This window comes from Schistosoma haematobium, chromosome 7 (genome assembly GCF_000699445.3).
Source record: "Schistosoma haematobium chromosome 7, whole genome shotgun sequence".
Classification (NCBI taxonomy): Eukaryota; Metazoa; Platyhelminthes; class Trematoda; order Strigeidida; family Schistosomatidae; genus Schistosoma; species Schistosoma haematobium.
In genome coordinates this window covers 1,485,988-1,512,075 of record NC_067202.1, presented here as the reverse complement: position 1 = coordinate 1,512,075, position 26,088 = coordinate 1,485,988, and the positions used below count along the sequence as shown (strand labels likewise).

Genomic DNA, 26,088 nt, shown 5'->3' with positions numbered 1-26,088 from the left:
TAACTGATTAATTGAATACATTTCCAGCTGAGTGAATGAATGAATGAATGAATGGAGTAACCAATAAAATGAATCAGTTTGTAATTGTTACATTAAAACTGAAATAGATCTAGAAAATTTTAATAGTTGAGATTATGAGTCAATTGATACTAGACCATTATGAAAAACCTGGAAGCACTGAACGGCCGTTTCGTCCTACTGTAGGACTCCTTAGTAGCAGTGCACATCCACGATCCCGCCTCGTGAGAATTGAACCACTTCTGATACTAATCAACATATGCTCACTGATGACTGGCTTCAAGAGGTATTTCATGGAGTTCTAGTGAGTAGCAGTGAACAGCGGAGTTCAACCGTGTCTGTTATGAGATAGTAATTCATTGGAGACAATAGTAGATGGTGGCTCAATTTCGTGGATTAGTTGAAATTAGACGTTAACACCATTAGATACCTGCTCAGTGGTTTAGAGGTTAAGCGTTTGCACGCGAGACTGATAGGTCCTGGGTTTGAATCTTGAGAGGTGGGATCGTGGATGCGCACTGCCACCGAGGAGTCCTAAAATAAGATGAAACGGCCGTCTAGTACTTTCAGGTTTTCCATTGTGGTCTAGCTTCAATTGACTCATGATCTCAACTATTGAAATTACTATAATATCCACAATCCCCCTTCTGATACAGATATATAATAAAAGGAAAGACAAAGTTGGAAATAGGATGATGTTGAGTTACGGGTTCTTTAAGATTTACATTTAATATTTCCTCCGATTAGAGAGATATTAGTTAAAATTCAAACTAGCCTCTTGCCCATAAATGTATAGCTAATAGTTAATAAGCCCTATACGATACCTTGATTAACCCTTAAGTATTTCCTTACCCAACATAGTGTACATTAAATGATCCAAGAAGATGTATGTAATAAAATAATGAGAAAACCAAACAAAAATTGTCGACATTTTAAAGTCAACTGAATAGTATTTAATAAAAGAATATATAATTTCAATAGTTGAATTCATGACTCGATATAAGCTAGAAAATCATTGGAAACCTGGAAGCACTGGATGACCGTTTCGTCCTAACACAAGACTTTTCAGAAATGCGTCCACTACCTCACATGTGGGACTCGAACCCATGACTTTCGGTTTTGCTTGCGATCGCTTAACCAGTAGACTACTGAGCCGTTATCCAAAAGCGTTAATGTCTTGATCAATATGCAAAATATTGTTAGCGTAATATATTAGGAAAGTTTGTGTAACATGTAATTATTTCGTTATCCATAACTTTTTTGTATTGAACATCTTAGAATCCATACGTAATAATAATACTTGTATTTTCAGTACCAAACTAAAGCATAACATCAGTTCATTAATTCATTGACTGCTAGTTTAAGTCGTGTAGATTGATGAAGATTACTTGGTTAGGGCCTAAGTGATTATTGTAACAAGTGATCGTAGACATTGAACCACGAAACTCAGAATCTGTTTCAATCAATTCAAATATAGTCTTGAAACAATCATGATTTTAGTTCTACCAATTCATTCCTTCTTGAACCTGATGTTTTCTACTACGAATAATACTGTTATTAGTTCTACTTCTGGGGTATTTGCTCTGAGTCCATGTGATGTGAAAACTTAAACAGATATACATATCTTTTATGTTTCATGTTGGAAAATAAAAAAATTAGCTGATTCACTAGGTATTTAGGTATGAGTCACAAACTAGGTGTGAAGGATAATGACACTACTCATTTACCTCAACCACAGTAGATAGGACGGAGTTTGAACTAAAGAATTAGTGGCTAAAAGTTGAACGCCTTAACCATGAATCAATCTCTCTAGGTTCTATGCCGCCTGTAATTGATTGACTGGTTGAGTCAGTCTCATATGTATTTGGCTACACTAATACACAATATTACAACAAGCTCTTGACTTACAACTATTCATTATTTATGAATAATTGACTATTATTATTACATGCACAGAAATGATCACACAACAATCAATCATCTTCATACATGCTTGATAAGTTCCTCTTCCATCATCATTCAATAAATTCCATTATAATCACTTTTAATCTCTTATTAGAGAATATAAACAAAAAATGAAAACTATGCAAACGATTCTTAGTGATTATATTGAAGTGTTTATGGTATTCAGCGCTTTGGTAGGTCATAAATTTGTTAGGATACATATATATATATATATATATATATATATATATATATAATATAAACATAGTCAGCAAGCATAGTTACGCAGTTAAATAAGAAAACTTAAAATTGAGCATCATTCATCATTGTCTAATACTTAGTGACAAAGAACACTTGTTATCATTGATATTCTCATTATTGATGATGAAAAGTAGACTATCACATTAAAGTGTCAACTTTCAAATTACATAATACATTTATTGATAAAAGTATGGTAACAGTATGAATTAATTAGAATTATGAAAGTGACTTTAAAGCAATCAATGAAAATATCAATGTATAACGTGATGATGTTTAAAGTGAATGGTACTGGGTTTGAGTCCCATAGTGAACATCAAATCTGAGATGTAGGTACATCCAGTTGACGAGTCTCAAATAGGACGAAGTGTTGCTCATCCTCGATTCCACTGCTAGTCTCTATCCATCTCTGCTTATAATGCGTGTAAATTAAGGCAATATCGAGGCGATCGTCATAGGATGTACATATGCCAATAAGAGACTGATCAACTGCAGTCCTAAGCATCAATGGAAAGATTCAAATAAGTAATACCAAGTGAATTTATCTTTGTGCACTGTTTCTACGTTCTAACACTTTAATCCAGAAACAAACTTGGTGCACAATATCCATCTATTCGTCTAACTACAGACCAGTTTTGCATGATGGCTGATGTTAAATCATGGTAACAACTATTATCACTTTGAATATCTATCGTTGGCTAAGAACATTGTAGGGATTTTTCAAACTATATGCTGGTCATTTTAAGGTTTCTGGTAGACGGATAATTTATATCTATGAGAAAGAATTTATTTGTCGTTGTGCCTTTGATTCATAAACTAAGCGAAGTGAAGAAGGGTTTAGTTGACATTTCGCAATATCATTGTTTACTTTTCCATAAATTCACTAAAGGCTTTTCTGATTGGATACCTAGTGTGTGAAAACTCATCGTGGTTGGTTTAATTTAGCCTGTATAGTATATTCATGCCATTGTGTTATTCAGCCGTTGACATTTTTAATAAACCTCTAGATCTTTAAGATTAGTCAAATTGAATATTACCTGTAGTAACACTGTGAGGAAACATTTCCTTGTTATATTACATTGGCGTTTTTATTATATGAACACATAAATATTGGTACAAAGGGACACCGAATACATATGTGCCCCCACTCAAGTCACTTGATTTGTGTGTGAGCTGGGATACTGACCAAGTGCCCACACAGAAACACGCGGTTTTCTTGAGGGGCCACACCTGAAGCCTTCGACTTAAACGTTTAATCCACAAGACAGTGGAGCAACGTTAGGCGATCCAGTCTCATGGTAGTCGGTGATCAATGAATGGTTCATACACCAATTGTTCTTTCAGGATCGTGGAGCCGATGTGCACCATTGGTTTGGAATGTGTGTTTTCCAACTCCTCTAGATGGATCCTTCATATCCACTAACCCGCTTTTCGTCCTCTCAATTTCGTAAACAACACCGCCGCGAGAAGCCAATGAGTAGGACAGTACCGACACCACATGCTCTAAAGTTGAATCATCGACTTAACGACAACCTAAATATCTATCTTTCATCATATGGGGTGTCAAGTTTTCATACTGGTAGATCGATTTAAACTAAAAAAACGGTATATTTTATATTAATTTCTGACTCTCCATTAATTGTACAAAGAGTTTTATTTAACATAAGACCGCTTATGTATTAATCATTCACACAAATTACCGATTTGTAAGCGCAATTAACGTCAGATAGGATGACATCAAAGAAGGCACAGAATACTTATATCAGGCAATAATGGTTGGGGTTCAGTGACGTTTTATTATTTGAAACGAATATTTCCAATGGAATTTTATTTATAATTGACTGATCAGTTATTAGTGACTAAAGTCAAGTTCTCATGGTTGACCGAATCCTATCGATTAAGTTACAATATGGTCACAGTTTTGGTTGAAGGTCGCAGACTGGAAACTCTGCTTGACCCAGGTTCGTGCTATTTGACACTTGTTACAACAGTTTACTTGTAAGTTTGACAGAATTGATGCTCTGTGGAGAATTCAATCTCAAGTTACCCAGCATCACAATCAGAGAATTTATCATAATCACACAGCGGATGACTTTTTATAAGGCTGAGATGTATTTACCTTTGATTACAGATATACCTTGTTGATGAATGTCAAATAGCACGGAACCTTGATCAAGAGATTCTTATCGACTTACAGAATCTTCCGTAAATTGTACCGACTTCTTAGTAAAAAATAGCTCGAACTTAAGTCTTCAGAATGAAACATTTTTGAATCGAGGTTTTTCTACGTCATGACGAAGTAAGGGAGAGAGAGAAGTAAGGAGATAAAGAAAAACCTACAAACTGTTTTTATTTGATGAACACTGGTTACTGTAAGTAAGTGAAGTTTCCGTCAAGAACTGTTTAAAACAGCAAAGTTCTAGTTTTGAGTTATCAGCGGGTAAGAAATGACAAACTTTATGAAGTCATTCACTGTCCCAATGCGCATTGACACTGAGTAGTCCCATACTATGAAGGAACGGCCGTCCAGTTCTTCCAGGTTTTCAATGGTGGTCTAACATCAATCGATTCATGATCTCGATCAAAAATCGGTTATTATAAACGAAGAACTGTCACTTAACGATTTGGTTTGGACTAATGGCACATGACTGAATGGAATGAAACTACGTCACTGTTTGACAAACTTTAACTTGCTTACAATCTAATGACATCATTAATTGATACCACGTTTCGATTTGATCGGTTCTAGCTTTCCTATAATCTAATCTATCATACACTAATCAGAATTGCATGTTGAAGTACAAGGTATTTGAGTACAAATTACTTCATTCCAATTTATTTATCCACAACTTAGAATTAGTCTCTCATTAAATCGTTTTCTTAGAAATTATTCGACAGGTGAACGCCCGACAACGATCTACACATCATCATCCCTATGTATCTATTGATAACAAAGAACATATTATCATTAATGGTCAAATGAGGCATAGAGATATCAACTAATATCATAGAGTCCTCTGTCATTCATATATGACATCATAGTAGTTAACAACTGTTCCCACCAGATACATTCATTTTCGTTCAAGACACATCTCCTGTATGGGGCGGAAACTTAGACAACTACGAAAACCATCATCCAGAAGACGTAAGTGTTCAACAACGGTTGTCTACGTAAAACACTTCGGATCCATTGGCCAGACACTATCAACAACAACCTAATATGCGAGGGAAAAGATCAGATTCTAGTGGAGGAAGAAATCAGAAAAAAGTGCTGGAAGTGGATAGGACACATATTGAGGAAAGCACCCAACTGCCTCACAAGGCCAAACCCTCATCACTTGAAATCCTCAAGACCAAAGGAGAAGAGGAAGATCGAAGAACACATTACACCAAGAGTTAGAGACTGACATGAAAAGAATGAACAAGAATTGGATAGAACTAGAAAGGAAGGTCTAGAGCAGAGTTGGTTGGAGAATGTTGCATTGAGGAGTAACAGGCGTAAGTAAGTAAGTGTCTAGATATTTAAAGAAATTATGATTGATTTTAATCATTTCAAGTGTGAAACTCACTGAAGATTTATTGAACCTGAAAAATTTCATTCTTTCTTAAGTCAGTCTATTGACAATTAGATTGGATAGTTTCAAGTATGAAATTCATTCGAAGTTAGACGGTAATAGAGTTATGCTTTTATCTCATTTGCATAATATATGTGTACATTTATAAAACAAACATATAGTTGGTCTATTTCATGATATCATTTAGTAGTGATAAAGAGTTCTACCAATAGTTATTGATATGCCTCTATGCTATCCTTGTTTATCAATCAATACATTGTGATGATGATGATGGTTAAATCGATATTAATAAGAACAAATGACAAGAAAGCTGACTATGAGACTATTGAACAGTTGTGATGGAAATATTTACTTATGTATAGGATGAATGAACAAGAATGAAGTACTTTGGACTCAAATACCTTGTACTTCAACGTGCAATTCTGATTAGTGTATCATGGATTAGATTATAGGGAAGCTAGAACCGATTCAACTGAAATGTAGCGTCAATTTATGCTGTTATTAACTATCAATCTAAGCTATACAGGTGAATGTAGACTACTTAGATAAGGTCTTAATAGTATACATGACCAATGGTTAGAGATTTGAGTTGAGACGACTCCAAATCACTCATAGTTACTTACTTACGCCTGTTACCCCAAATTAAGTATAGGCCACCGATCAGAATTCTCCAACCCACTTTTCTTGAGCCATCCTTTCCAGTTCTATTCGATTGTTGTTCATTCTTCACATGTCTGTCTCCATTTCACGCTGTAATGTGTTCTTTGGTCTTCCTCTGATCCTCACGGCCGAGAAATGAAGACAAACATGAGAAGAATGAACGACAATTGGATAGAACTAGAAAGGCAGGCCTGTGACTTATTGGGTTGGAGAATGCTAGTCGGCGGCCTCATAGTTGATTTTACTTATTCATTTCTTATAATTCCCCAAAATCAGGAGTTCCCTATGGTCGTTACTATTGTTATTTCCAATTCTTCTTTATTGATCTTGATCATTTAAGCTCGCTCCCCAGTTGATTATCTCTTACATTAGACTTAGTCTAAATATTATTGTGCCAATATGAATTCATAGTTTAATTCATTGTACTTTCTTAAATCAACTTGTGTCTTCCCATTCTTGTTTAGGACTGCAATTGATCAATCTCTTGTTGGCATATGTGCATCCTGTGTAGATTGACTCCATATAGCCTTAAGTCACAAGCTTTTTGAGCAAAGATGGATAGTGGCTAGCAGTGGAATCCAGGACGCGCGTTTCGTCCTATTTGGAACCTCAGAGTTGATGTTCACCCTGGAACTCGAACCCAGTGAACAACTCTGAGATGCAGGTATATCTAGCTGACGAGTCCCGAATAGAAGGAAACAGGCGCCCTGCATTCCACTCCTAGCCACTATCTATTTTTGCTTAAAAAGATTGCATTTTCTTGTTTATCATGATTTATATAGTGAGATTTACAACCCTTAGAAATCTACCGATTGATGAGATCAAACTAGGACGTACCTGGACTGTAGCATATATTTCTTTACATTTCTATTAATATCATAGTGTTTTTCAGTCATCATGAATTTGGCGAGACTATAATTTATGGACGAACCAATCAGATTTAAGATAGCAGGTCTTGGATTTTAGCGCGAAATTCACTTACTCATTAGGCTAAATACCATTTCGGGATTATAATTAATGTCAGTTCATGATGAAAACATTGAATCTAATTTCTAACACGAACATTCAACTGCAAACCTTAATCCTAATCGCTCATACTAATAAATCACTCTCATTTAGCTCTAGTAAGTAGGTGGACATCTCAACGTCACTTTAGCGTCGCACAAAGATGATTCAAATGAGCGTAAATATAAACATACTCATAAGTAGTTTCATAGGAACTATGCATTTTCATTGAAAAAACTTTTACGGAGACTGAAAAATATGAAAGTGACATAGAGTACGTTTTTCTTGATTCATCCATCTTTACTAACCACGTTTACAATTAATTGATTACTCAAGATTACGTGTACATAGAACTGATCACTAATAAACAACACAAAATCTGAAATCATTCAAGGTTTGCTGTCGATTTCATTCCAATCAATATTTTACATCTCAACATAGTGTACTCGATGTTGAGTCACTTAAATTAATGAACACATTATCATTTGATCGATAGGATTCGATCAGCACTAACAAATACTCGATATTTATGACTGGTCCTTACTAAGTGATCAATCACTTTTAAAAAGCAGGTCAGTCTTACAGAAGGTCTGTTGTGGCTTAAATGCCTCAGTGGTAATGTCTCCGACTATGAAGCTAGGTAAAGTGAGATTGAATCCGCCAGGCAGCATTAGTCTCTTCAAGATTTCACGTACATCTTACAGATGAATTCCAAATAGCACAAAACGTGGGTCATAGGGTTTCGTCCTAAGTACCAACATCTTATTGACTATGTTTAAGTACCATCCATTTTGACAAACATTTTCATATCAGAAAAGCAGTATACACTCACTTGTCTAAAGGCTGAAAGCAAACCTAGTTCTTCACCCTCAAAAGTAGAGGCATCTTTAACCGCTATTCTTTTTGTTGGATAAATTTAGATCTAAAAATATCGGGACCACATCTTAATGATGAGATAATCCAATTCGAATCATTTAAATGATCCTTTTCAATACATTTTCATGAGTTAAATTTTATTTATCTATTTATCTAAACAACCTATATTTTACAGTTTCCTACTGAATTCATATATTAAACCGGTCAACAGTTCTATCGTAGTGTAACTGGTACACGTTGGTCATACTATTAGTACGAATCAATCATTCACAGTAATTCATAGTGATGTCTATCCATCGATAATGGCTGGATTAGGAGTAGGTTAGAAGAAAGCTACGGGTAACCAGACCAACATATGGTGTCAATGCATAAAGATACTGATCTTTTGACTAAGCTATGTAAGTAGGCATAGACTACCTATTTGAAGTCTGTATGATCATCGCTAACAGTAATTAGGGACTTTAGATGATATAGAATAAAATCGTTCTCAATAGTTCAGATGTAAATTACTCATTTTCTTTGCTCGGATCCCAAGTTCTTAAATTCCTTATTAGTTTTTATTTTATTATTTCGCCAACTCATATTTCCTTCTTGAATTGTCTCTTAGATGCCTAATCTGGTTATTTTATTGTCATTAATACTGTTCCTACCTCTACTAATCTGGGATTTACCTTGAACCAATATGCACATGTTCCAGGTTCTACATTGAGTTTAACTGACTGACTGATTGAATTCATCATTATCTCACTGATTGTAATCATGAGTCAATTGAAGCTAGACCACCATGGAAAACCTGGAAGTACTGAACGGTCGTTTCGTCTTAGTATGGGACTCCTTGGCAGTGCGCATACACGATCCCGCCCCTGCGAGATTCGAACCCAAGACCAATCAGTCTCGCGCCAGGTGCTTAGCCAACTTGACCACTGAGTGGAGTTCAACCAGGTCTGTTGTGAGATATCAACTCACTGAAGACAATGGTGTACGGTGGCACAACTTCGTGTATTGGTTGAAGGTAGACATTAACACCGTTGGATGCCGGCCAGCTCAGTGGTCTAGTTAGTTAGGCGCCTGGCGCGAGAGTGGTAGGTCCTGGGTTCGAATCTCGCGGGAGCGGGATCGTGAATGCGCACTGCCAAGAAGTCCCATACTAAGACGAAACGGCCGTCCAGTACCTCCAGGTTTTCCATGGTGGCCTAGCTTCAATTGACTAATGATTTCAATCAGTGAAATTTCTAAAATCTCCGCAAAACCCCCTCTGATAATCATCATTATCTACCAAAATCTATCAAAATCCTCTATATGGCTGAAGTAATATTTATTCAGATTGAATAACTGTCCATAACCTGATCTTTTACTATGGTCAACTTTAAGCCCATTAGGGCAATAGACTTTTTATAATGATAAGGTGACCTTATTTGATTAATATGCACAAAGCTTTTCTTTATCTATTTTCATTACTTCAATTTAGTTTATTCAAATATATGAAAGATTCAAGTACTCTCCAATCCACTTTATTGTTTATGGCAGTGTATTCAGTCTATTAAACACATTTAATCTGTTTTTTAATTAGATTAGAACTTCTGCCCGTCGACGAGGGATAACAGGCGTAAGTAAGTAAGTAAGTAAGTTCTGACTCACCCTATAATGGTTACTTATATATTGTAATGATTTTATTGTATTAACCAACAATTTACGATGCTTTTTTCAGTTTTTAAAAGATATATTTTTTTAAAATATGACTATACTGTTTGGATCATGAATTTCAACTTAAAACTATGTAGAAATTGGTGAGGATTGATTGAAGAGTCTCCGAATGCCCTGATACGGTCGAGGGTGGAGAGAGCCCTCTCTCCCTCTGTCGAAATGCTCTCACATAGCCAAGCGTATACAGCCACTGTCAGGGAAGTCCTACTCACTGTCTTCTCACACCACAGGTGTTGTTTATTAAATTGAGTGGATATGAAGAATCCATCTAGAGGAGTTGGAAAACACACATTCCAAACCAATGGTGCACATCGGCTCCACGATCCTGAAAGAACAATTGGTGTATGAACCATTCGTTGGTCACCGACTACTATGGGACTGGATCGCCTAACGTTGCTCCACTGTCTTGTGGATTAAACGTTTAAGTCGAAGGCTTCAGGTGTGGCCCCTCAAGAAAACCACGCGTTTCTGTGTGGGCACTTGGTCAGTATCCCAGCTCACACACAAATCAAGTGACTTGAGTGGGGGCGCATATGTATTCAGTACCCCCTATGTATATGTTCAAATCAATAAACAGATGTAAACTGAAGAGAGTAAGAAAAGAAAACTTTCATTTTGCTTAGATTTATTCGAAAGTTCATCAACCTCCAACTACCTTTAAATGATTCTTTATGTAAACAGCAATCATTGTTCAAATATTAACGATTAATTTAACAATTGCCGGGTATCAAAATTCTTGTATACATAGTTGAAATTAATTTATGAAATCATATTCTGTGAACATTGATCAGTGCATGATCTCAATCAATATTGTGTAAACATTATAACAGTTTAAAGTAAATAACTCTAGTCATGTATTTCATTCAACACTCTAAACAGAAAGCTCTAGTTCATTGAAGAATCTATAAACAAGCTAAGCTTAACTGCTAAGCTAAACTGTAGACTTGTTTTTATTTCAATTACAGGAATTTCCATGAATAAACCTGCCTACTTTTCATGTCAGTTATATCTTACTAGTAACTGATTTGAATAGTTTGTACAATACTTGAATGGGTGAAACTATAATTTATGGATGAGCTTTGAGCGACGATAAACTGATCCTGAGAGTGTTCACTTAATAGCTAGGACCAAATGAGGGTTAGGATTATGATTTACAGTTGATGATTAAGCTTAGAAATTAGATTTAGGGTTTTCATCGCAAACTGACATCAACTATAACGCCAAAACTCTATTTAGCCAAATGGATGAGTAAATTTCGCGCCGAAATCCAAGACCTGTTATCTTATAGCTGATTGGTTCGTCCATAAATTAGTCTCGGCGTTGAGATCGTGAGACATTTGAAGCTAGACCACCATGAAAAACCTGGAATCACTGGACGTCTGTTTCGTCTTATTTTGGGACTCCTCAGTGGCAGTGCGCAACATAATAACATAAGCAAACAAGGCTGAGGTCAACTGTAACTTTTTCACTGTTCAGTAAATTCATTACATTTCCAGTATTTTCAGTTATGTTTCTGTTCATTTAATGAATAAATGGAGCGTAATTTTAGTTAAGGATTTCATTTTAAGGCCTAATTTTCACAGCAATTATGGTTTTCATCCTTCATGTTAAACTGTACTACATTGGGTTGTTCACAGTAAACAGTTGAGAGCAACTCTAAATGCTTAAAAATAGTGTGCTTTTTCCTAATGAAAATCATTTAGCAACCACTAACTAGTACTCATTAATATCTGTTAATCGGATGCCATCAGGAACAGTCTACTGTAGGAGAAGATAAACTAACTTCCATCTGAAGAGGGAATTAGGAAAAGACGTAAGAGGTGATGGTGGGACATATATTACAAGAATTATCAAACTGCATCACGAGATAAGACCTAACGTGGAATTCTGTAGGAAAACGGAAAAGAGGAAGGTCAAAAAAACATGCTACGTCCGGAATTGGAAGCAGATATGAAAAGAATGAATAACAACTGGAATGGATTGCTCAATACAGGATTGAATAGAGAATGCTAATGGGCAGTCTATGCTCCTCCACGAGGAGTAATAAGCGTAAGTAAGTAACCACTACTCATCCATTTCATGAATACAAAAAATAATCAAACATATTAGATGTAACACCCCTTTCTTCCTAATTCAATGACAAACAATAATAATAATAATAATAATAATAATAATAATAATATAAACAGTTGTGATCATGAGTCAATTGAAGCTAGACCACCATGGAAAACCGGGAAGCATCGGATGGCCGTTTCGTCCTAGTATAGGACTCCTCAGCAGTGCGCATCCACGATCCCGCACCCCGCGAGGTTCGAACCCACGACCTATCAGTCTTGCACCAGGCGCTTAACCAACTAGACCACTGAGCCGGCATCCAACGCTGTTAATAATAGCAATAATAATAATAATAACAATAATAATAATAATAATAATAAAACAAACTATCAATGACTTACATGTTGCATGATTTCCTGAGATGTTCAATATTACTAATAATAGTATTATATAATTCCATAATGAAAATGAATATAAAACTTTAATGAAAGAATTCATTTGTTCACTTTATTAGTTGATTAATAATTTTATTTTCAATGAAATCAACCACACAATTATGTTTCTATATCAACATAGACGCACACACACACACACATACACCCAGAGAGACAGAAAGAAGATGAGTGAGTATACTGAAATGGTTCAACGTTCTTTTTCTTCGATTACGTAATCCTTGTTTCCACGGTTTAATTTTTATTTGCCCGTTTTATAACTTTACCTAGATGAATTGATATTATAATCCAACTATAGAGAGTAAATAGATTTATTTCTTTCTTTATTAATATATTACTAATGAAAAGTTACTGTTCTATAAATGTGTGGTTTTTCTTTTACACTCTTCTTTATATATAGATATTGAAAGAGAGAGAGAGAGATATATAAATATGTAATTGAGTGTTGGCAATCTCACTAGAAAAAAAGGTAGCTATTAACTTGTAATTTGTATTGTGTGTTACCATTTAAATGTAATAGTTACAGGTTATTACTACTATCATAATGGTGTGTTGTCATGCCCATATGTTGTTACACAAACGCACAGTAGTTGTTCTCTTTCTCTCTCTCTCTCGCTGTCGCACACACACATACATACGCACACTACTTTTTGCTGTCTTGGTTATTTCTGTATTCTAAATCTTTCGTTTGTTTCTATGGTACCAACAACAACAACCTGCACACACAACACGTATATATACTTGTTTACACAATCAAAAAAAACACATCAATAGATCCCATATTAATGTTATTAGTCAGAACATGTGTCCCAATAGTTAAAACACCCACACAACAACCCAGGTAATGGTTACTTTAAGCAATAGATAGAGTAACAGTTATGTGTACGTAGTTAGTTACAATGACCTTGTGGCATAAGTAACCAATCCTAAATAAAGTTTATGTGAATAATACACAATTCTATATTCATTTGTTCATAATAATAATAATAATATGTAGTTGGTCTGAACTGATGATACCTTGATGAGACAAAACGGATAGGTAGTTAGTTAGTTATCAACAAACGCCAACTTGTTTTTTTTACCGGCTTTTATACACATACAAACGCATACAACACTTTATTCTCTTATTGTATTAAACAAGATAGTTAATATTCATTGACATTTGCACTTCAAATGAATTTTAGAACCATGGTCATGCATTGGCACATTATTAGTCAGCCTATCCCCTTTCATTAAAAAGAATAACTGTATCAGACCCAACAATCTAATCGATAATAATAATAATAATAATAATAATAATAATAATAATAATAATAATAATAATAACAATGTTGCTGTTCATAATCACCCGGCGATTCCTTCCAAAAATTCCTCTCATTAAATACATAGATTTTATGTATTTAAACACATAAATATTGGTACAAGGAGGCATCAAATAGATATGCGCCACATAAACCATTCGATTTATGTGAGGGCTGGGATACTGCCCGAATGTTCAAACCGAAGCAGGTGGTTTTCTTTGGGAGCCACACTCCAAGCCTTTGACCTAAAGGTCTAATCCACAAGGCAGTAGAGAATCGTGTGGAGATAGTCACATGGTAGCCGGTGACCAACGATTGGTTCGTACGCCATTTGTTCCCGCAGGATCCTGGAGCCTATGTGCCCCATTGGTTTGGAATGAGGGTTTTCCAACTCTCCTGGGTGAACTCTATGTGTCTACCAACCCGGTTAAAGCCCCTGCCGGACATTCTCTTTTCGTCCTTTCAATTTTGTAAACAACACCAGTGGTGTGAGAAGGCAGTGAGTAGGACTTTCCTGTCAGTAGTTCTATGCACGTGGTGATGTGAGACCATTTGGAGATGGAGAGCTGATTCTCCCCACTCTGAGCCGTACCAGGGCATTCTAAATAAACAAACTTAGTTAATTATGGTCAATTAATGGTAACCGATATCATTCTGTTTATGTCTTATAGTGCTAAAGATGGAATTTTTATCGACCACGTTTCGTTATGACACTTTAGAGTAAGTAACTGGACTTGACATCATGATATAATTTGTCCCAAATTAAGCGGTTGGCAGATAGTTATTAGTAAATTTTACTTGGCCAGGATTTCGAGTTATTTGGGAGTTAGATGTTAAGTTAGTTGGAAGTAGTTGATAAGAGACCCAATCTGAACTACATTACATGCAAGACCTATCCCTAGAATTCAGAAAATTAAAGGTCTCAACAAGATTTGAAAACTGATTATCGAGCTTTACAATCTGAGACATTACTATTAAGCTACTCAGAACCCGATTGATCTCTAGTAAGACTGGGATACGCACAACTGATTGGTTACTGAGTACTGACCAAGATCCTACTTATCTACTCGTTGGTGCTGTTCGAATTCTATCGATAAAGTTGCACTCTGACTACTAGTTTGGGTGAATTTACATCATGAACACTATATCAAGATGTTAGTCTGTTGGGCGCAATCGTTTACAAAAAACATTCGAGATGTTGAGTTAAGAGAAGTTATACTCCTGGGTCTCAAATCCATATCACTATTTGCTTTAATAAACTGTGAGTGATTTAGTGAGTATAGACTGACTATTATTTAACTAAAAGCGAACTCTAAAATGATAGATATCAGGGGTACAATCATATTCTAGTGAAGTCGTTGAATAACCATTTGAAATCATGGTAACCAATGTTACGTAACGGCGTGACACCATTATAAACAGCTCGACGCTAGAAATCATGTTTTTCACTAATTTTCGAATTTTGGATGTATTAGATAATTATTTCCCTGTGGAATCAAGTATTAGAATTAGAATGTATGGGTTAGGAGTGTCAGAGTTATTGTACTATGATTTCCAGCCCAATCTAACGAGATTTACAATTGTTTAGCAATATAGTAGGAAATCCTTCAGAGAAGCTGTATTGACTAACAACTGATTGATGAATCTGAAAGTCACTCTTAAAATAACTCAATGCCATCAGTAAAGTATGGTTGTACCATGTAAAATAATTGCGTAATTTCCTTCTCCTGAAGGACATGAAAGTAAAATGAGTACTGATGTGTGGGCGAGAATGATAGTGGTTGGTTGTTTACATAGTCAGACTTTTAGGTATTCTATGCAAAAATGGATATTGGCTAGCTGTGGGATCCAGGATGCGCATCTCGTCCTATTTGGGACTTTCCAGACGGATGTATCTGCGTCACATATGCCAATAAGAGACTGATCGATTGCAGTCTTAAACAATACCAAGTGAATTTAAACTTCAACCTATTGTACAAACAGTTGACTACCAAGACTCCATAGCTAAGTGGATAACATGATGGCGTTAGGAGCGAACGCTACTAGGTTCGAATCCCAGAGTGGACATCAATTGTGAGTTGTAGGTACATCCATTTCACGAGTTCGAAATAGCATGGGACGCGCATCCTGAATTCCACTGGAAGCCACTTTCCATCTTTCCTGATAATGCATGTAAATTAAGGCAATCCGCACACGACTCACATATGCCAATAAGAGAATGATCAACTGAAGTCCTAAACATCAATGGGAAGATTCAAGTAAATAATACCAAGTGCATTTAGACTTTTAGATAGTCTGGCAGGTACTAGATGAGTTCATATATTCTCCTATCCTTATTATTATTGATCGTTGTTGGATTGTGTTGGATTGTTGTCAGGTTAATCACGTGTTCTTGATCATCTGAGTTGTGTTGAAGTCATGTAGAATAGACACTGGGAAGGAATCTAATGTAGATATTCATCTAAGGTAAATAAACGTCCCATTAGTGTAAAGACAAAGAAAATCCTAACGTTATAACAATTACCTTTCAATTTGCAAGTTTTATACTTAGCCTTGGATAGATCGAAACATTTACTTTGATGATTAGGAGTTATTATTTCAATTAGATAGTAAGTCAAGAATATACACCAATTTCAACAATAGTACAGTTAGTGTTTTCTATCACTAAACTTTAAAATATAAGTATACTTTTTAATGATTATATCAGAAGAGCTGATAATGGGTTAATATTGATGTACAAACTGAATGAATACTTGATTTGTACCAGAAGGGGTTTTGTGAATATTATAGTAATTTTAGTAGTTGAGATCATGAATCAACTGGAGATAAGCGCCTTCTGTTACTAATCAACATATGCTCACTAGTGACTGTCTCCAAGAGGTATTTCCTGGAGTTCTGGTGAGTAGCAGTGACCAGTGGAGTTCAACCGAGTCTGTTGTGAGGTAGTAACTCATCAAAGACAATGGTGGATGTATCGCTCAATTTCGTAGATTAGTTGAAGTTAGACATTAACACCATTGGATGCCAGCCAGCTCAGTGGTCTAGAACTTAGGCGTTCGCGCTCGAGAGTGGTAGGTCCTGGGTTCGAAGTTCGTGAAGTGGGATCGTGGATGCGCACTGTTGGGGGATCCCATAATATGACGAAACGGCCGTCCAGTGCTTACAGGTTTTCCATAGTGGTTTAGCTTCAAATGGCTCATAATCTCAACTGTTAAAATAAGAATGCTTGACTAGTTATTTACATCTTTCACAAAAACAACAAACTGTATAGAATTTAACGGGAAAAATATGTCGATTCTATTTTGTAAACCAGACAGATTAAACTGGGTTATTTGTTTTGTGAAATTTGAGAGAAGTGATGTCTTCTTTTTGGGACTTAATAATATGTTCTTTTTTTCTAATCTAATAGACAACTTTATCATATTCTTGTGTAATATAATTGGGTATAAACACATCATAGTGTTAGAAGAAAAGACAAATTTATTGGAAAGGTTGTATTAAACCACATATGATCAGGTTGTAATCACAAAGAAGTATTTGTATGATAGCTCTTTTTCTCTCTAGTTTGGTTATTAGTTGAATTATTTTTTCTGGCCAGCGTTTTTTAAGCGAGTTAGCTTTCTGCGAGATGGGGTCGCTAACCCCATGCCCAGCCCTCCTCCTTTACCCAGGCTTGGGGCCGGCAGTAGCCCACGAGGGACTCCAGGCAGAGTTCGGACCCATTAACTAGACACTATCAGCGACAACCTAATGTGTGAGAGAACAAATTAGATTCCAGTGGAGGAAGAAATCAGGAAGAAGCACTGGAAGTGGATAGGACACATATTGAGGAAAGCACCCAAGACAAACCCTCACTTGAAATCGTCAAGGACAAAGGAGAAGAGAAAGATCAAAGAACACATTAGGCCGAGAAATGGAGACAGACACGAGAAGAATGAACAGAGCTGGGAAGGAAGGCTCAGGAAAACGTGGATTGGAGAATGCTGGTCGGCGGGCTATGCTCTATTAGGAGTAACAGGCGTAACTAAGTAAGTAATTATATAAATGCTGCATTGGCTTTCTTAAAGTATTTAGTTATTTCAATATTTCTATAAATCGTATATAAATGATCTAATCAGATATTCAGTTGAATGTTATCTATATCACTAACTACCTTAAATTTCTACCTAATTACCTATTTAACTATTTATCCATCGGTTATTTGATGAATAAACAATATACCCCCCCACATACACACACACACATCCACACAAGGTTGTTTCTAAATGAAAAAAAATAGATCTCTTAATAAAGAATGCGGTTATGTAATAAATGTGTTAAGAGTTAACAACAACAGAATAGAGCAGCATTCAATAAATACCGGGTCAATAAAGTACAATATAACTATTTATTGTGTTTACTGACAAGTACAATAACAATTTGGATAAATAACTGAACCCAGTTTGTTTATTTCTCTCTTTTTTTTCGTAAACTATATCGTAAACAAACACATTTCTTTACTATGAATAATAAATAAACATAATTACACACACACACACACATACATACATAGATACATAGATACAATGGTAAATCAAAGGAATAAACGGTTATAATCAATAATTTGTCGAGATATGTGTAACTTGATCATAATTTGATGGTTACATTTGACTAAGTTTGGTGTTCATCTACTGATCAATTTGTATTGATCGGTGTCTTGAGATAATTTTTAGCAGAAAAAAAAGAAGAAAACTCCTGGTATTTCATATTGAGTAATTCATCAATGTAGTTTATTTCAGTATACTGATACATACATAGATACATACATACACATACACACACACACGCATAAATGCACAGATGTATATATAAATGTACTCTTGAAGAGAACAAGACATTAGTAACCGCTCTTACTAGAATGTTTACATTTAATAACAAGCCAATTAGTCGATAATAAGCAACGTAGAACTTGACAGATATGTGCATCAGTTCAAGTTGTAATATCATATCAATACAGAGATATGAAATTATTAAGATAAATCCAAGAGTAGTAGAAGTTTTAGTACGATGATGGTAGTAGGAAACAATGGGGATAGACAATATGATTCGAGAAGAGAGAATGAATTTCGAGGAATAAAATGTGTATCAGAAGAATTTTAAAAATATTTAACATTTACAGGAAGATAGAGTATGGATAAAGAAAGATTAAACTACTAGTTACAATGATCCTATGGATCTCAACTAGGTAGTCTGTATCTGTGAACACATCTCATTTCGATAGTCAGTGATATCACAGACTAACTTTACAAATGGGATTATGCACACTCAGATTTCTTACAACTCAATCTTATACTGTTCAACATTGGATGTTGAGCGAGATGATGGTTGATTATGTGTAACATATATTTCAACTACATCAGTTGATGAAGATTTATCATCTCACTAGTCGATTGTCCATCTTTACTTAGTAATATGAGTCTAATATAATCATGTTTAAAAGGTACATCCAGCTCACCAATCCCAAATGAGACGAAATGCGTGTTCAGGACTTGACTACTAATCAAACTTTAGAATTCTAAATGAACTGAAGTTTCTACTTAACGATCAACAATCTTCGTAGTACTTTGGTTATAATTAAGTGAAAAGATCTCGTTTACATCCACACAAAATTGTGTCTACAAAATAAGTTATGTCGAATATAATGTGTTCTATATTACAGAAATTCTGCCTATAGTTCTTCCAGAGTTACTACCGGTCCCAAGCCCGAGTAAAGGAGGAGGGTTGGGCATGGGGTTAGCGATCCCATCCCGTAGAAAACTAACTCGCTAAAAAAAACGCTAACCAGAGCATATTACGTCGGGAAATAGAAGCAGATATGAAAAGAATGAATAACAACTGAAAAGAGCTGGAAAGGATTGCCCAAGACAGGGTTGCATGGTGCGTGCTGGTGGGCGGCCTATGCTCCTTCACGAGGAGTAACAGGCGTATGTAAGTAAGTATATTACAGAGTCTTCTCGCGAAATCTCTACTTGTGCTAAGAAACACTTTAGATACATAAAAAATACTTCCTAATAACTCTTTAGAATTGGAAAATTTACAAACTAAATTGGGAATAACAGGACACGCTATTTTCAATAGTCAACAATTAGGTATTACAAATATCAAACTAATTTAGAAAGGCTTTCCCAATCGTAGAGACAAAGGAGTAGCTGGAACGTTTTAGATGGTGCTAAATCCATCTGCCATCGATAGAAAAGCTGTGACTATTTATCCAAGCAGCCACATTTATTTCTGTTCGACTCTCAAACAATTTACACACATACACATTCAATTTTTAGCTCATCTCCTTCATATTACAAGTATAGGATAGAGGAAATCGTTTGATTTCATTGAAATCTTGAACCGATTAGTGTTAGACCATCATTAAAAACCGTGACCAGTGGAATTCATCAGTGTGGGGTGTGAGGATGTGACCCTCAACAGGGAATGGAAGATTGTCGCGCAGTATCGCGGATTGCCTGAAACTAGACATTAACCACAGTGGTTTAAAGGTTAACAGAAACCGATGGTTCAGGGTTCCAGTCCAGCATGTTGAGTAGTGAATGCGCACTACTGAAGAATTCCATAATAGAATGAAACAGCCGTACAGTGTTTTCAGGTTTCCAATGGTCGTTTAACTTAGATCGGATTCGAGCAATCAACCCCAACTCTCTGTATTTGTAAGAAATTTGTAACAGACCTGTTCTTTGATCGAATTAGGCTTAGTGGACGATTTTATTTATTATGATTATTTTCTACAACATTTATTTTTGTTTTTGTGTGGTTTACTTCTTTTTTAAATTTATACTTCACTATCTAATTATTTCAACACTACTTATTACTGGATGGCCGTTTCGTCTTAGTGTGGGACTCTTCAGCAGTGAGTGTCCACGATCTCGCTTCACGAGATTCATGACTCATGAACTCAACTATTAAATTACTATAATATCTACAAAACCTCCTCGGATTACTTCGTATTACATAATGTTTATAATTTTCTAATGAATGTTGTTTCTGTCTATTAACCTAGTCTTTGACCTACTTCCTATTATGAAAGATTAATTCAAGCCTTTATTATTATTCTCACTACTAGTATACTTGTTATTACACTATTAATTTGTACTTTTTACCTATGATATGCAGTCAGGCAAATGTAGTTTCATCGTTATCATTAACTCAATAACTGTCTTGATTAGTTTAATACTTTCATAGTAACATAGAAGTATTACTGTATATTGGGGTGAAACCTGATAAAGATCCTATTGACAACGATATTGTTAGTTTATATAGTGTGAGAGGATAATTACCCTGTTTCAATATTGAACAAAAGTGAATTATCTAGCATTTTCGATCATTCTTAAAAAATCAATTTAGCTGGCCATTTTCATGGAGACCTTATTTTGACCATTTTTAAGCTATGCATATATGCAGTGATGAATGGTGGCTAGTAATGGAATCCAAGATGAGCGTTTCATCCTATTTGGGACTCGTCGACTGGATGTACCTGTACCCCAGAGTTGATGTCCACTCGCAGACTCGAATCCACTACTGTTATCTTCAAACACCATCGCGTTCCTGGGTATACAGAGTATGGATCAAGCATCCGGTTTAGTGACAACATAATCTCTATCACTGGTCGGATTATCGTATCATAGTAACATATCGTGGAAATGAGAAAATATTTCCACTCATCGTCATATCAAGTGTCCAATATGACTCGATACCGTATGAGCTATATTTTTGACTTCACAAGGTTGAAAGTAGTGAACAAGTAACCTTGGACTTAAGTTTATCTTGTCAGTTCCGAATTCGTGGTCTACTTTAAGAATGATTATCAAAGAATATCATGCTGATAATCTAACTTTTTTGTAATGAATAGTAAGTAAGCCGGTATCGGTCTTTGACTTGATACTTATACACTATTACGTAATTGTCTTTAATTTCCAATGGTCATTTTGACTCACTGTAAACAACAGTTTATAACTAAGGTATTAAAACACGTTAGTACTACTAATTACAAAGTATTCGTTAACATACTAATCAATAAATAGCGTTCGGTGCCATATATATATATATATATATATATATATATATATATATATATATATATATATATAAGGGTGACATTATTTACGTAGAGCGATCTGCTGTCTATTTTCTAGTTATTAACCATCTTTTATCCAAATTCTCCCGCTGTATCCTTCTTCTATCTCTACCTCTACCTCTCTGCCTCTTTTTCTCCCTCTCTCTCTCTCAGCATGCATACCGATCCCCCCAATTTATCCATTGCCCTCTCATTTATTTTACTCTATATTTTAACCAAAGTGACTAGAAAAAATACATAAAAACTGTTTACAGTATCAAACTTTTCCTTATTTATTTGTTGATTCTTTCACTTTACAATGTTTGTTTATTTAATAAGGAAGATGAAATCATGAACATAACAACGATTAATTAAACTGTAAAAAGATCTTGATATTCAAAGATGATCTGAATTAAGGATCTGTTTCACAATACATTGATGTAAAATAAATTATCAGTATAGGGTTGTGGAGATCATTAAGTTTTTGATTGAAACCATGAACTGATTGATGTTAGACCACCGTCGAAAACTTGGAAGCACTGGACGGCCGTTTCGTCCTATTGTGGGACTCCTCAGTAGTGCGCGTCCACAATCCCACCCCGCGAGATTCGAACCCAGGGCCTTCAGTCTCACGCGCAAAAGCTTAATCTCTAGACCATAGAGTCGGCATCTAACAGTGTTAATGTCTAACCTCAACCAATCCACGAAAATAAATTGTTCATTCAAAGCTAACAGAAATGATTTATCGGGTTAAATCAATCAGAGTTATCGATGGATGTAAAAATTGACAAATCGTTGATGAAAAAAAGTAAATATCATCTATCTTGATAATGTACTCATTTTTACATCATAGGTGAGTGAAGCAAAGATGGATAGTGGATAGTAGTGGAATCTAGGACACGTGTATCATCCTATTTGGGACCCATCAGCTGGATGTACCCGCATCTCATCTCATCTCGTTTTCCAATACCGTATCTAAACACTAGGAGTCAGTCAGTCAGTCAGCTACAACGTAGAACCAGGCACATATATGCATCGGTCCAATTTACCATACCTCACTCATTAGTACAACAAGATGAACGCCGGATTCATAGAAGTAGTTAATTCACTGGTGGTAATATATAAAAGATAGATTGTCTATAAGGATATAGTACAGCAAGAAAGAATTAGTTGGTAGAAAGAAAGATATAAAGCAGTTTAAATATCACAGTTTAAGAGAAGACAGAGAGTGTATACACTGACGTCATTGTGATCGATTCTCAGTCATGTCATCCAGAGTCTTCAACTATTGGTTTCGATAGTCACGCGGAATCCAACCGAGTAGTCTGTATCTACCAACATGGCTCAGACTAGAAGTTAGTGACTTCATGAACTGATACCACGTTTTGGTTCAGCCACTCCTAACTTTCTTCTAACCATCCGAAACACTAGTCAGCATTGCACGTCGTGGTATTCAATGTTGAGACATACGTAACACGTGACTTGACCATCTCATTCGTTAAAGATTTACAACCTCATCAACTGATTGACCATCATCATTCCCTAATACCTTACGTCTAACCTCACTATTACTTACCCGATGATTCGAGCAGATGCGAGCAATATTTCTAGGACATCTGTGGTCAAATACTAGTAATTTACGGGTATCTTCAACTCTTAATGGAGGATGCTAATAAGTTAATGTTAGTAGTGAAATATAAAAACATAAATCCCATTCTTTCCAACCATATTCATTGGATTATGAATATTGGGATTAATTAATTTATTCCCAATGTTTTCATAAAACGAAATATGCATGGCTTCTATATTTAGTATAATTCTTATAAATAGTAGTCAGTAACAACCTATGAAATGTACATACACTAATAAATCGATAATAGGATAGACAAATAGATAGATAGTGGGATTAATTCTCCCACATCTAAATGTTGGCGAATAAACGATATATCCCCGTGCCAATATGTCTGGAATATTGTATGTTTAGACAAACAAAGATTGGCTATAACATACACATATCTACACTATTTATGCAAACTGTAAATCTTCTCTTGAAGGAAACTTATCACTTTTCACCTTTTAAACCTGTGGGATGGTGATGATGATGATAGTGAGTCACTGATATGTACCACGTACTGCTGTGTAAATGATTAATCTATGTTATGTATATTCACCTTGACAGATTTGTAAATTGACTGTTTAACCTTAACAAATTAATATATCATCAATTATGAATCTTCTAATCAAATAACTAACAGATAGAATATGAATTAGTCTACTGTTGTTAATAGATCGGAAAAAAATAGAGGTAGTTTGTGCTTATTTATGTAAAATTTTATTAAGACCTATCAAGTACTACTTGTAAGTAGTCAAATATATATCGCAAAATGTCATCGCATCCTGGCTCAGTGGTTCAATGGTTAAGAGTTCGTAAGCGAGATCAAAGGTCCTCAGTCTAATTGTCGCGTGTGAGGCCGTGGTTGTGCGCTATTGAGGAGTCCTACACAAGGACGAAAAGGTCATACAGTACTTCCAGGTTTTCAATGGTAGTCCAACACTGATTGATTCATAATCTCAATGAAGGTTAGTATTCATCAAACAATTAATTTATGTTACTTTTAAACAACTCAAATCATAAACTTTCATTTGACCTATTAATTATTGGTAATATTTTATTGCTGAAAATAAATGCCGGTCAAGCAAGTGGCTATCAGGACTCAGTAGCGAATGGTACTGGATTCGAGTCCCTGAGTGAATATCAACTCTGAGATGAAGGTAAATCAAGCCAACGAGTTAAAATAGAACGAAGCTCATGTCCTGCTTGTGACTTAAGGCAATATTGAGGCAATCCACACAGTGTTCACATATGCTAATAAAAGACTGATCAACTGCAGTCTTAAACATCAATGAGAAGATTCAAGTAAACAATACTAAGTGAATTTAAAATTACAGTCCGTTTCGTTACAAATATGTTACTCAGCTTCATGTTAATTATACTTTGATCACCTTCTTAGAATGAATGATTCTATGTGATCCAGTTCAGTCTGAGATTCTAAGCATAGAATCACATGAATTTTGAGTAAAATATGATTAGAAACTTAAGAATTTTACATGTGGGACTGTGATTAGTCATGAATACAGTATCATAGCAAATTCAGTGTTATTATATTAGAGTAGGCGGGATATGAAGAATGAGCACGATGTATTCTAATTCCAGTCAATCATTCACTAATTACACCAGTATCCTTCCAAATTAATCATTAAGTATATGAATATAATAGAGGTTAATAGCATGTTGTTCTTGTACTGAGACATTTCTAAAACTCTAAACTTGATTGTTGCTGAAAGAAGTTAATTGGCAATTACTTTGTCGTTCTATTCTACGACGTTGAGTTCTCATGGAGAATGCTCAGTGTTAAAATTCCAATGTCAAGGGTTTGAAAAGTTACGTGACTATAGTCAAGTGACACTGATGACAATTACTTGGCTCCAGACATATCTGAACTCCAACAAGCACATATTGAAGTAAATCACTAGTGAGCTGACAATTTTAGTTTATTCGACAGAATTATACGGAAACTGATCTAATTTGTAGGTTGTATTCGTTACAGGCTGATCTCAATCTAAGTTCAATCCCTTGCATAGTGATGAGTTCAACAGATGAGAAGCCTCATACTAGAACAAAACAATGATTTAGTGACCCCTGATTTTCAATAGTGCTCAAACTGAGATCATTCTGGGAAGAGTACAACCTAACAATTTAATTATTAAGTCATCGTTGTTCTAAATCTAAGACCTCTACACGAAATCTGTATTTTTGTTATAAGAACAACGGACATTTTTCATAGTTCTATTTCTTCCAAAATTAATAAATTGAACATGCTGATCATAATTAGACAACCAATGAAGATCAAGAAGCACTGGACATCCACTTCTTCTTTCTACTATGGGATACCTCAGCAGTGGTTACTAGCAATCTCATCAGGGACTAAACCCCAGGACCTCGTGGCAAGCACTTAATCTTTAGACCATTGAATCACTACATAATGATTCCAGGTTGTTAATATACCTTTCAGTACATCAGTATAACAAATTAAGAATGTTGTCAAAAAGGGGTTTTGCGGAGATTTTATTAATTTCAA

At 35.4% G+C, this 26,088-nt stretch overlaps 1 protein-coding gene across 2 annotated transcripts in view; it reads right to left on the bottom strand.

Moving 5' to 3' along the window:
* Positions 1-26,088, bottom strand: part of NRXN3_5 (Neurexin-3-beta) — a 175,215-nt gene that overhangs the window by 142,203 nt on the left and 6,924 nt on the right. The window contains exon 1 of one of the 2 annotated variants that reach the window (XM_051217780.1): positions 12,497-13,772. The exons of the other annotated variant lie outside the window; for it this stretch is intronic. Within the exon in view, the coding sequence (XP_051064203.1) occupies positions 12,497-12,593 (97 nt within the window). The 5' untranslated portion in view covers positions 12,594-13,772. Of the gene's footprint in view, positions 1-12,496; positions 13,773-26,088 lie in introns of those variants that run through there. 2 annotated transcript variants of the gene reach the window in all.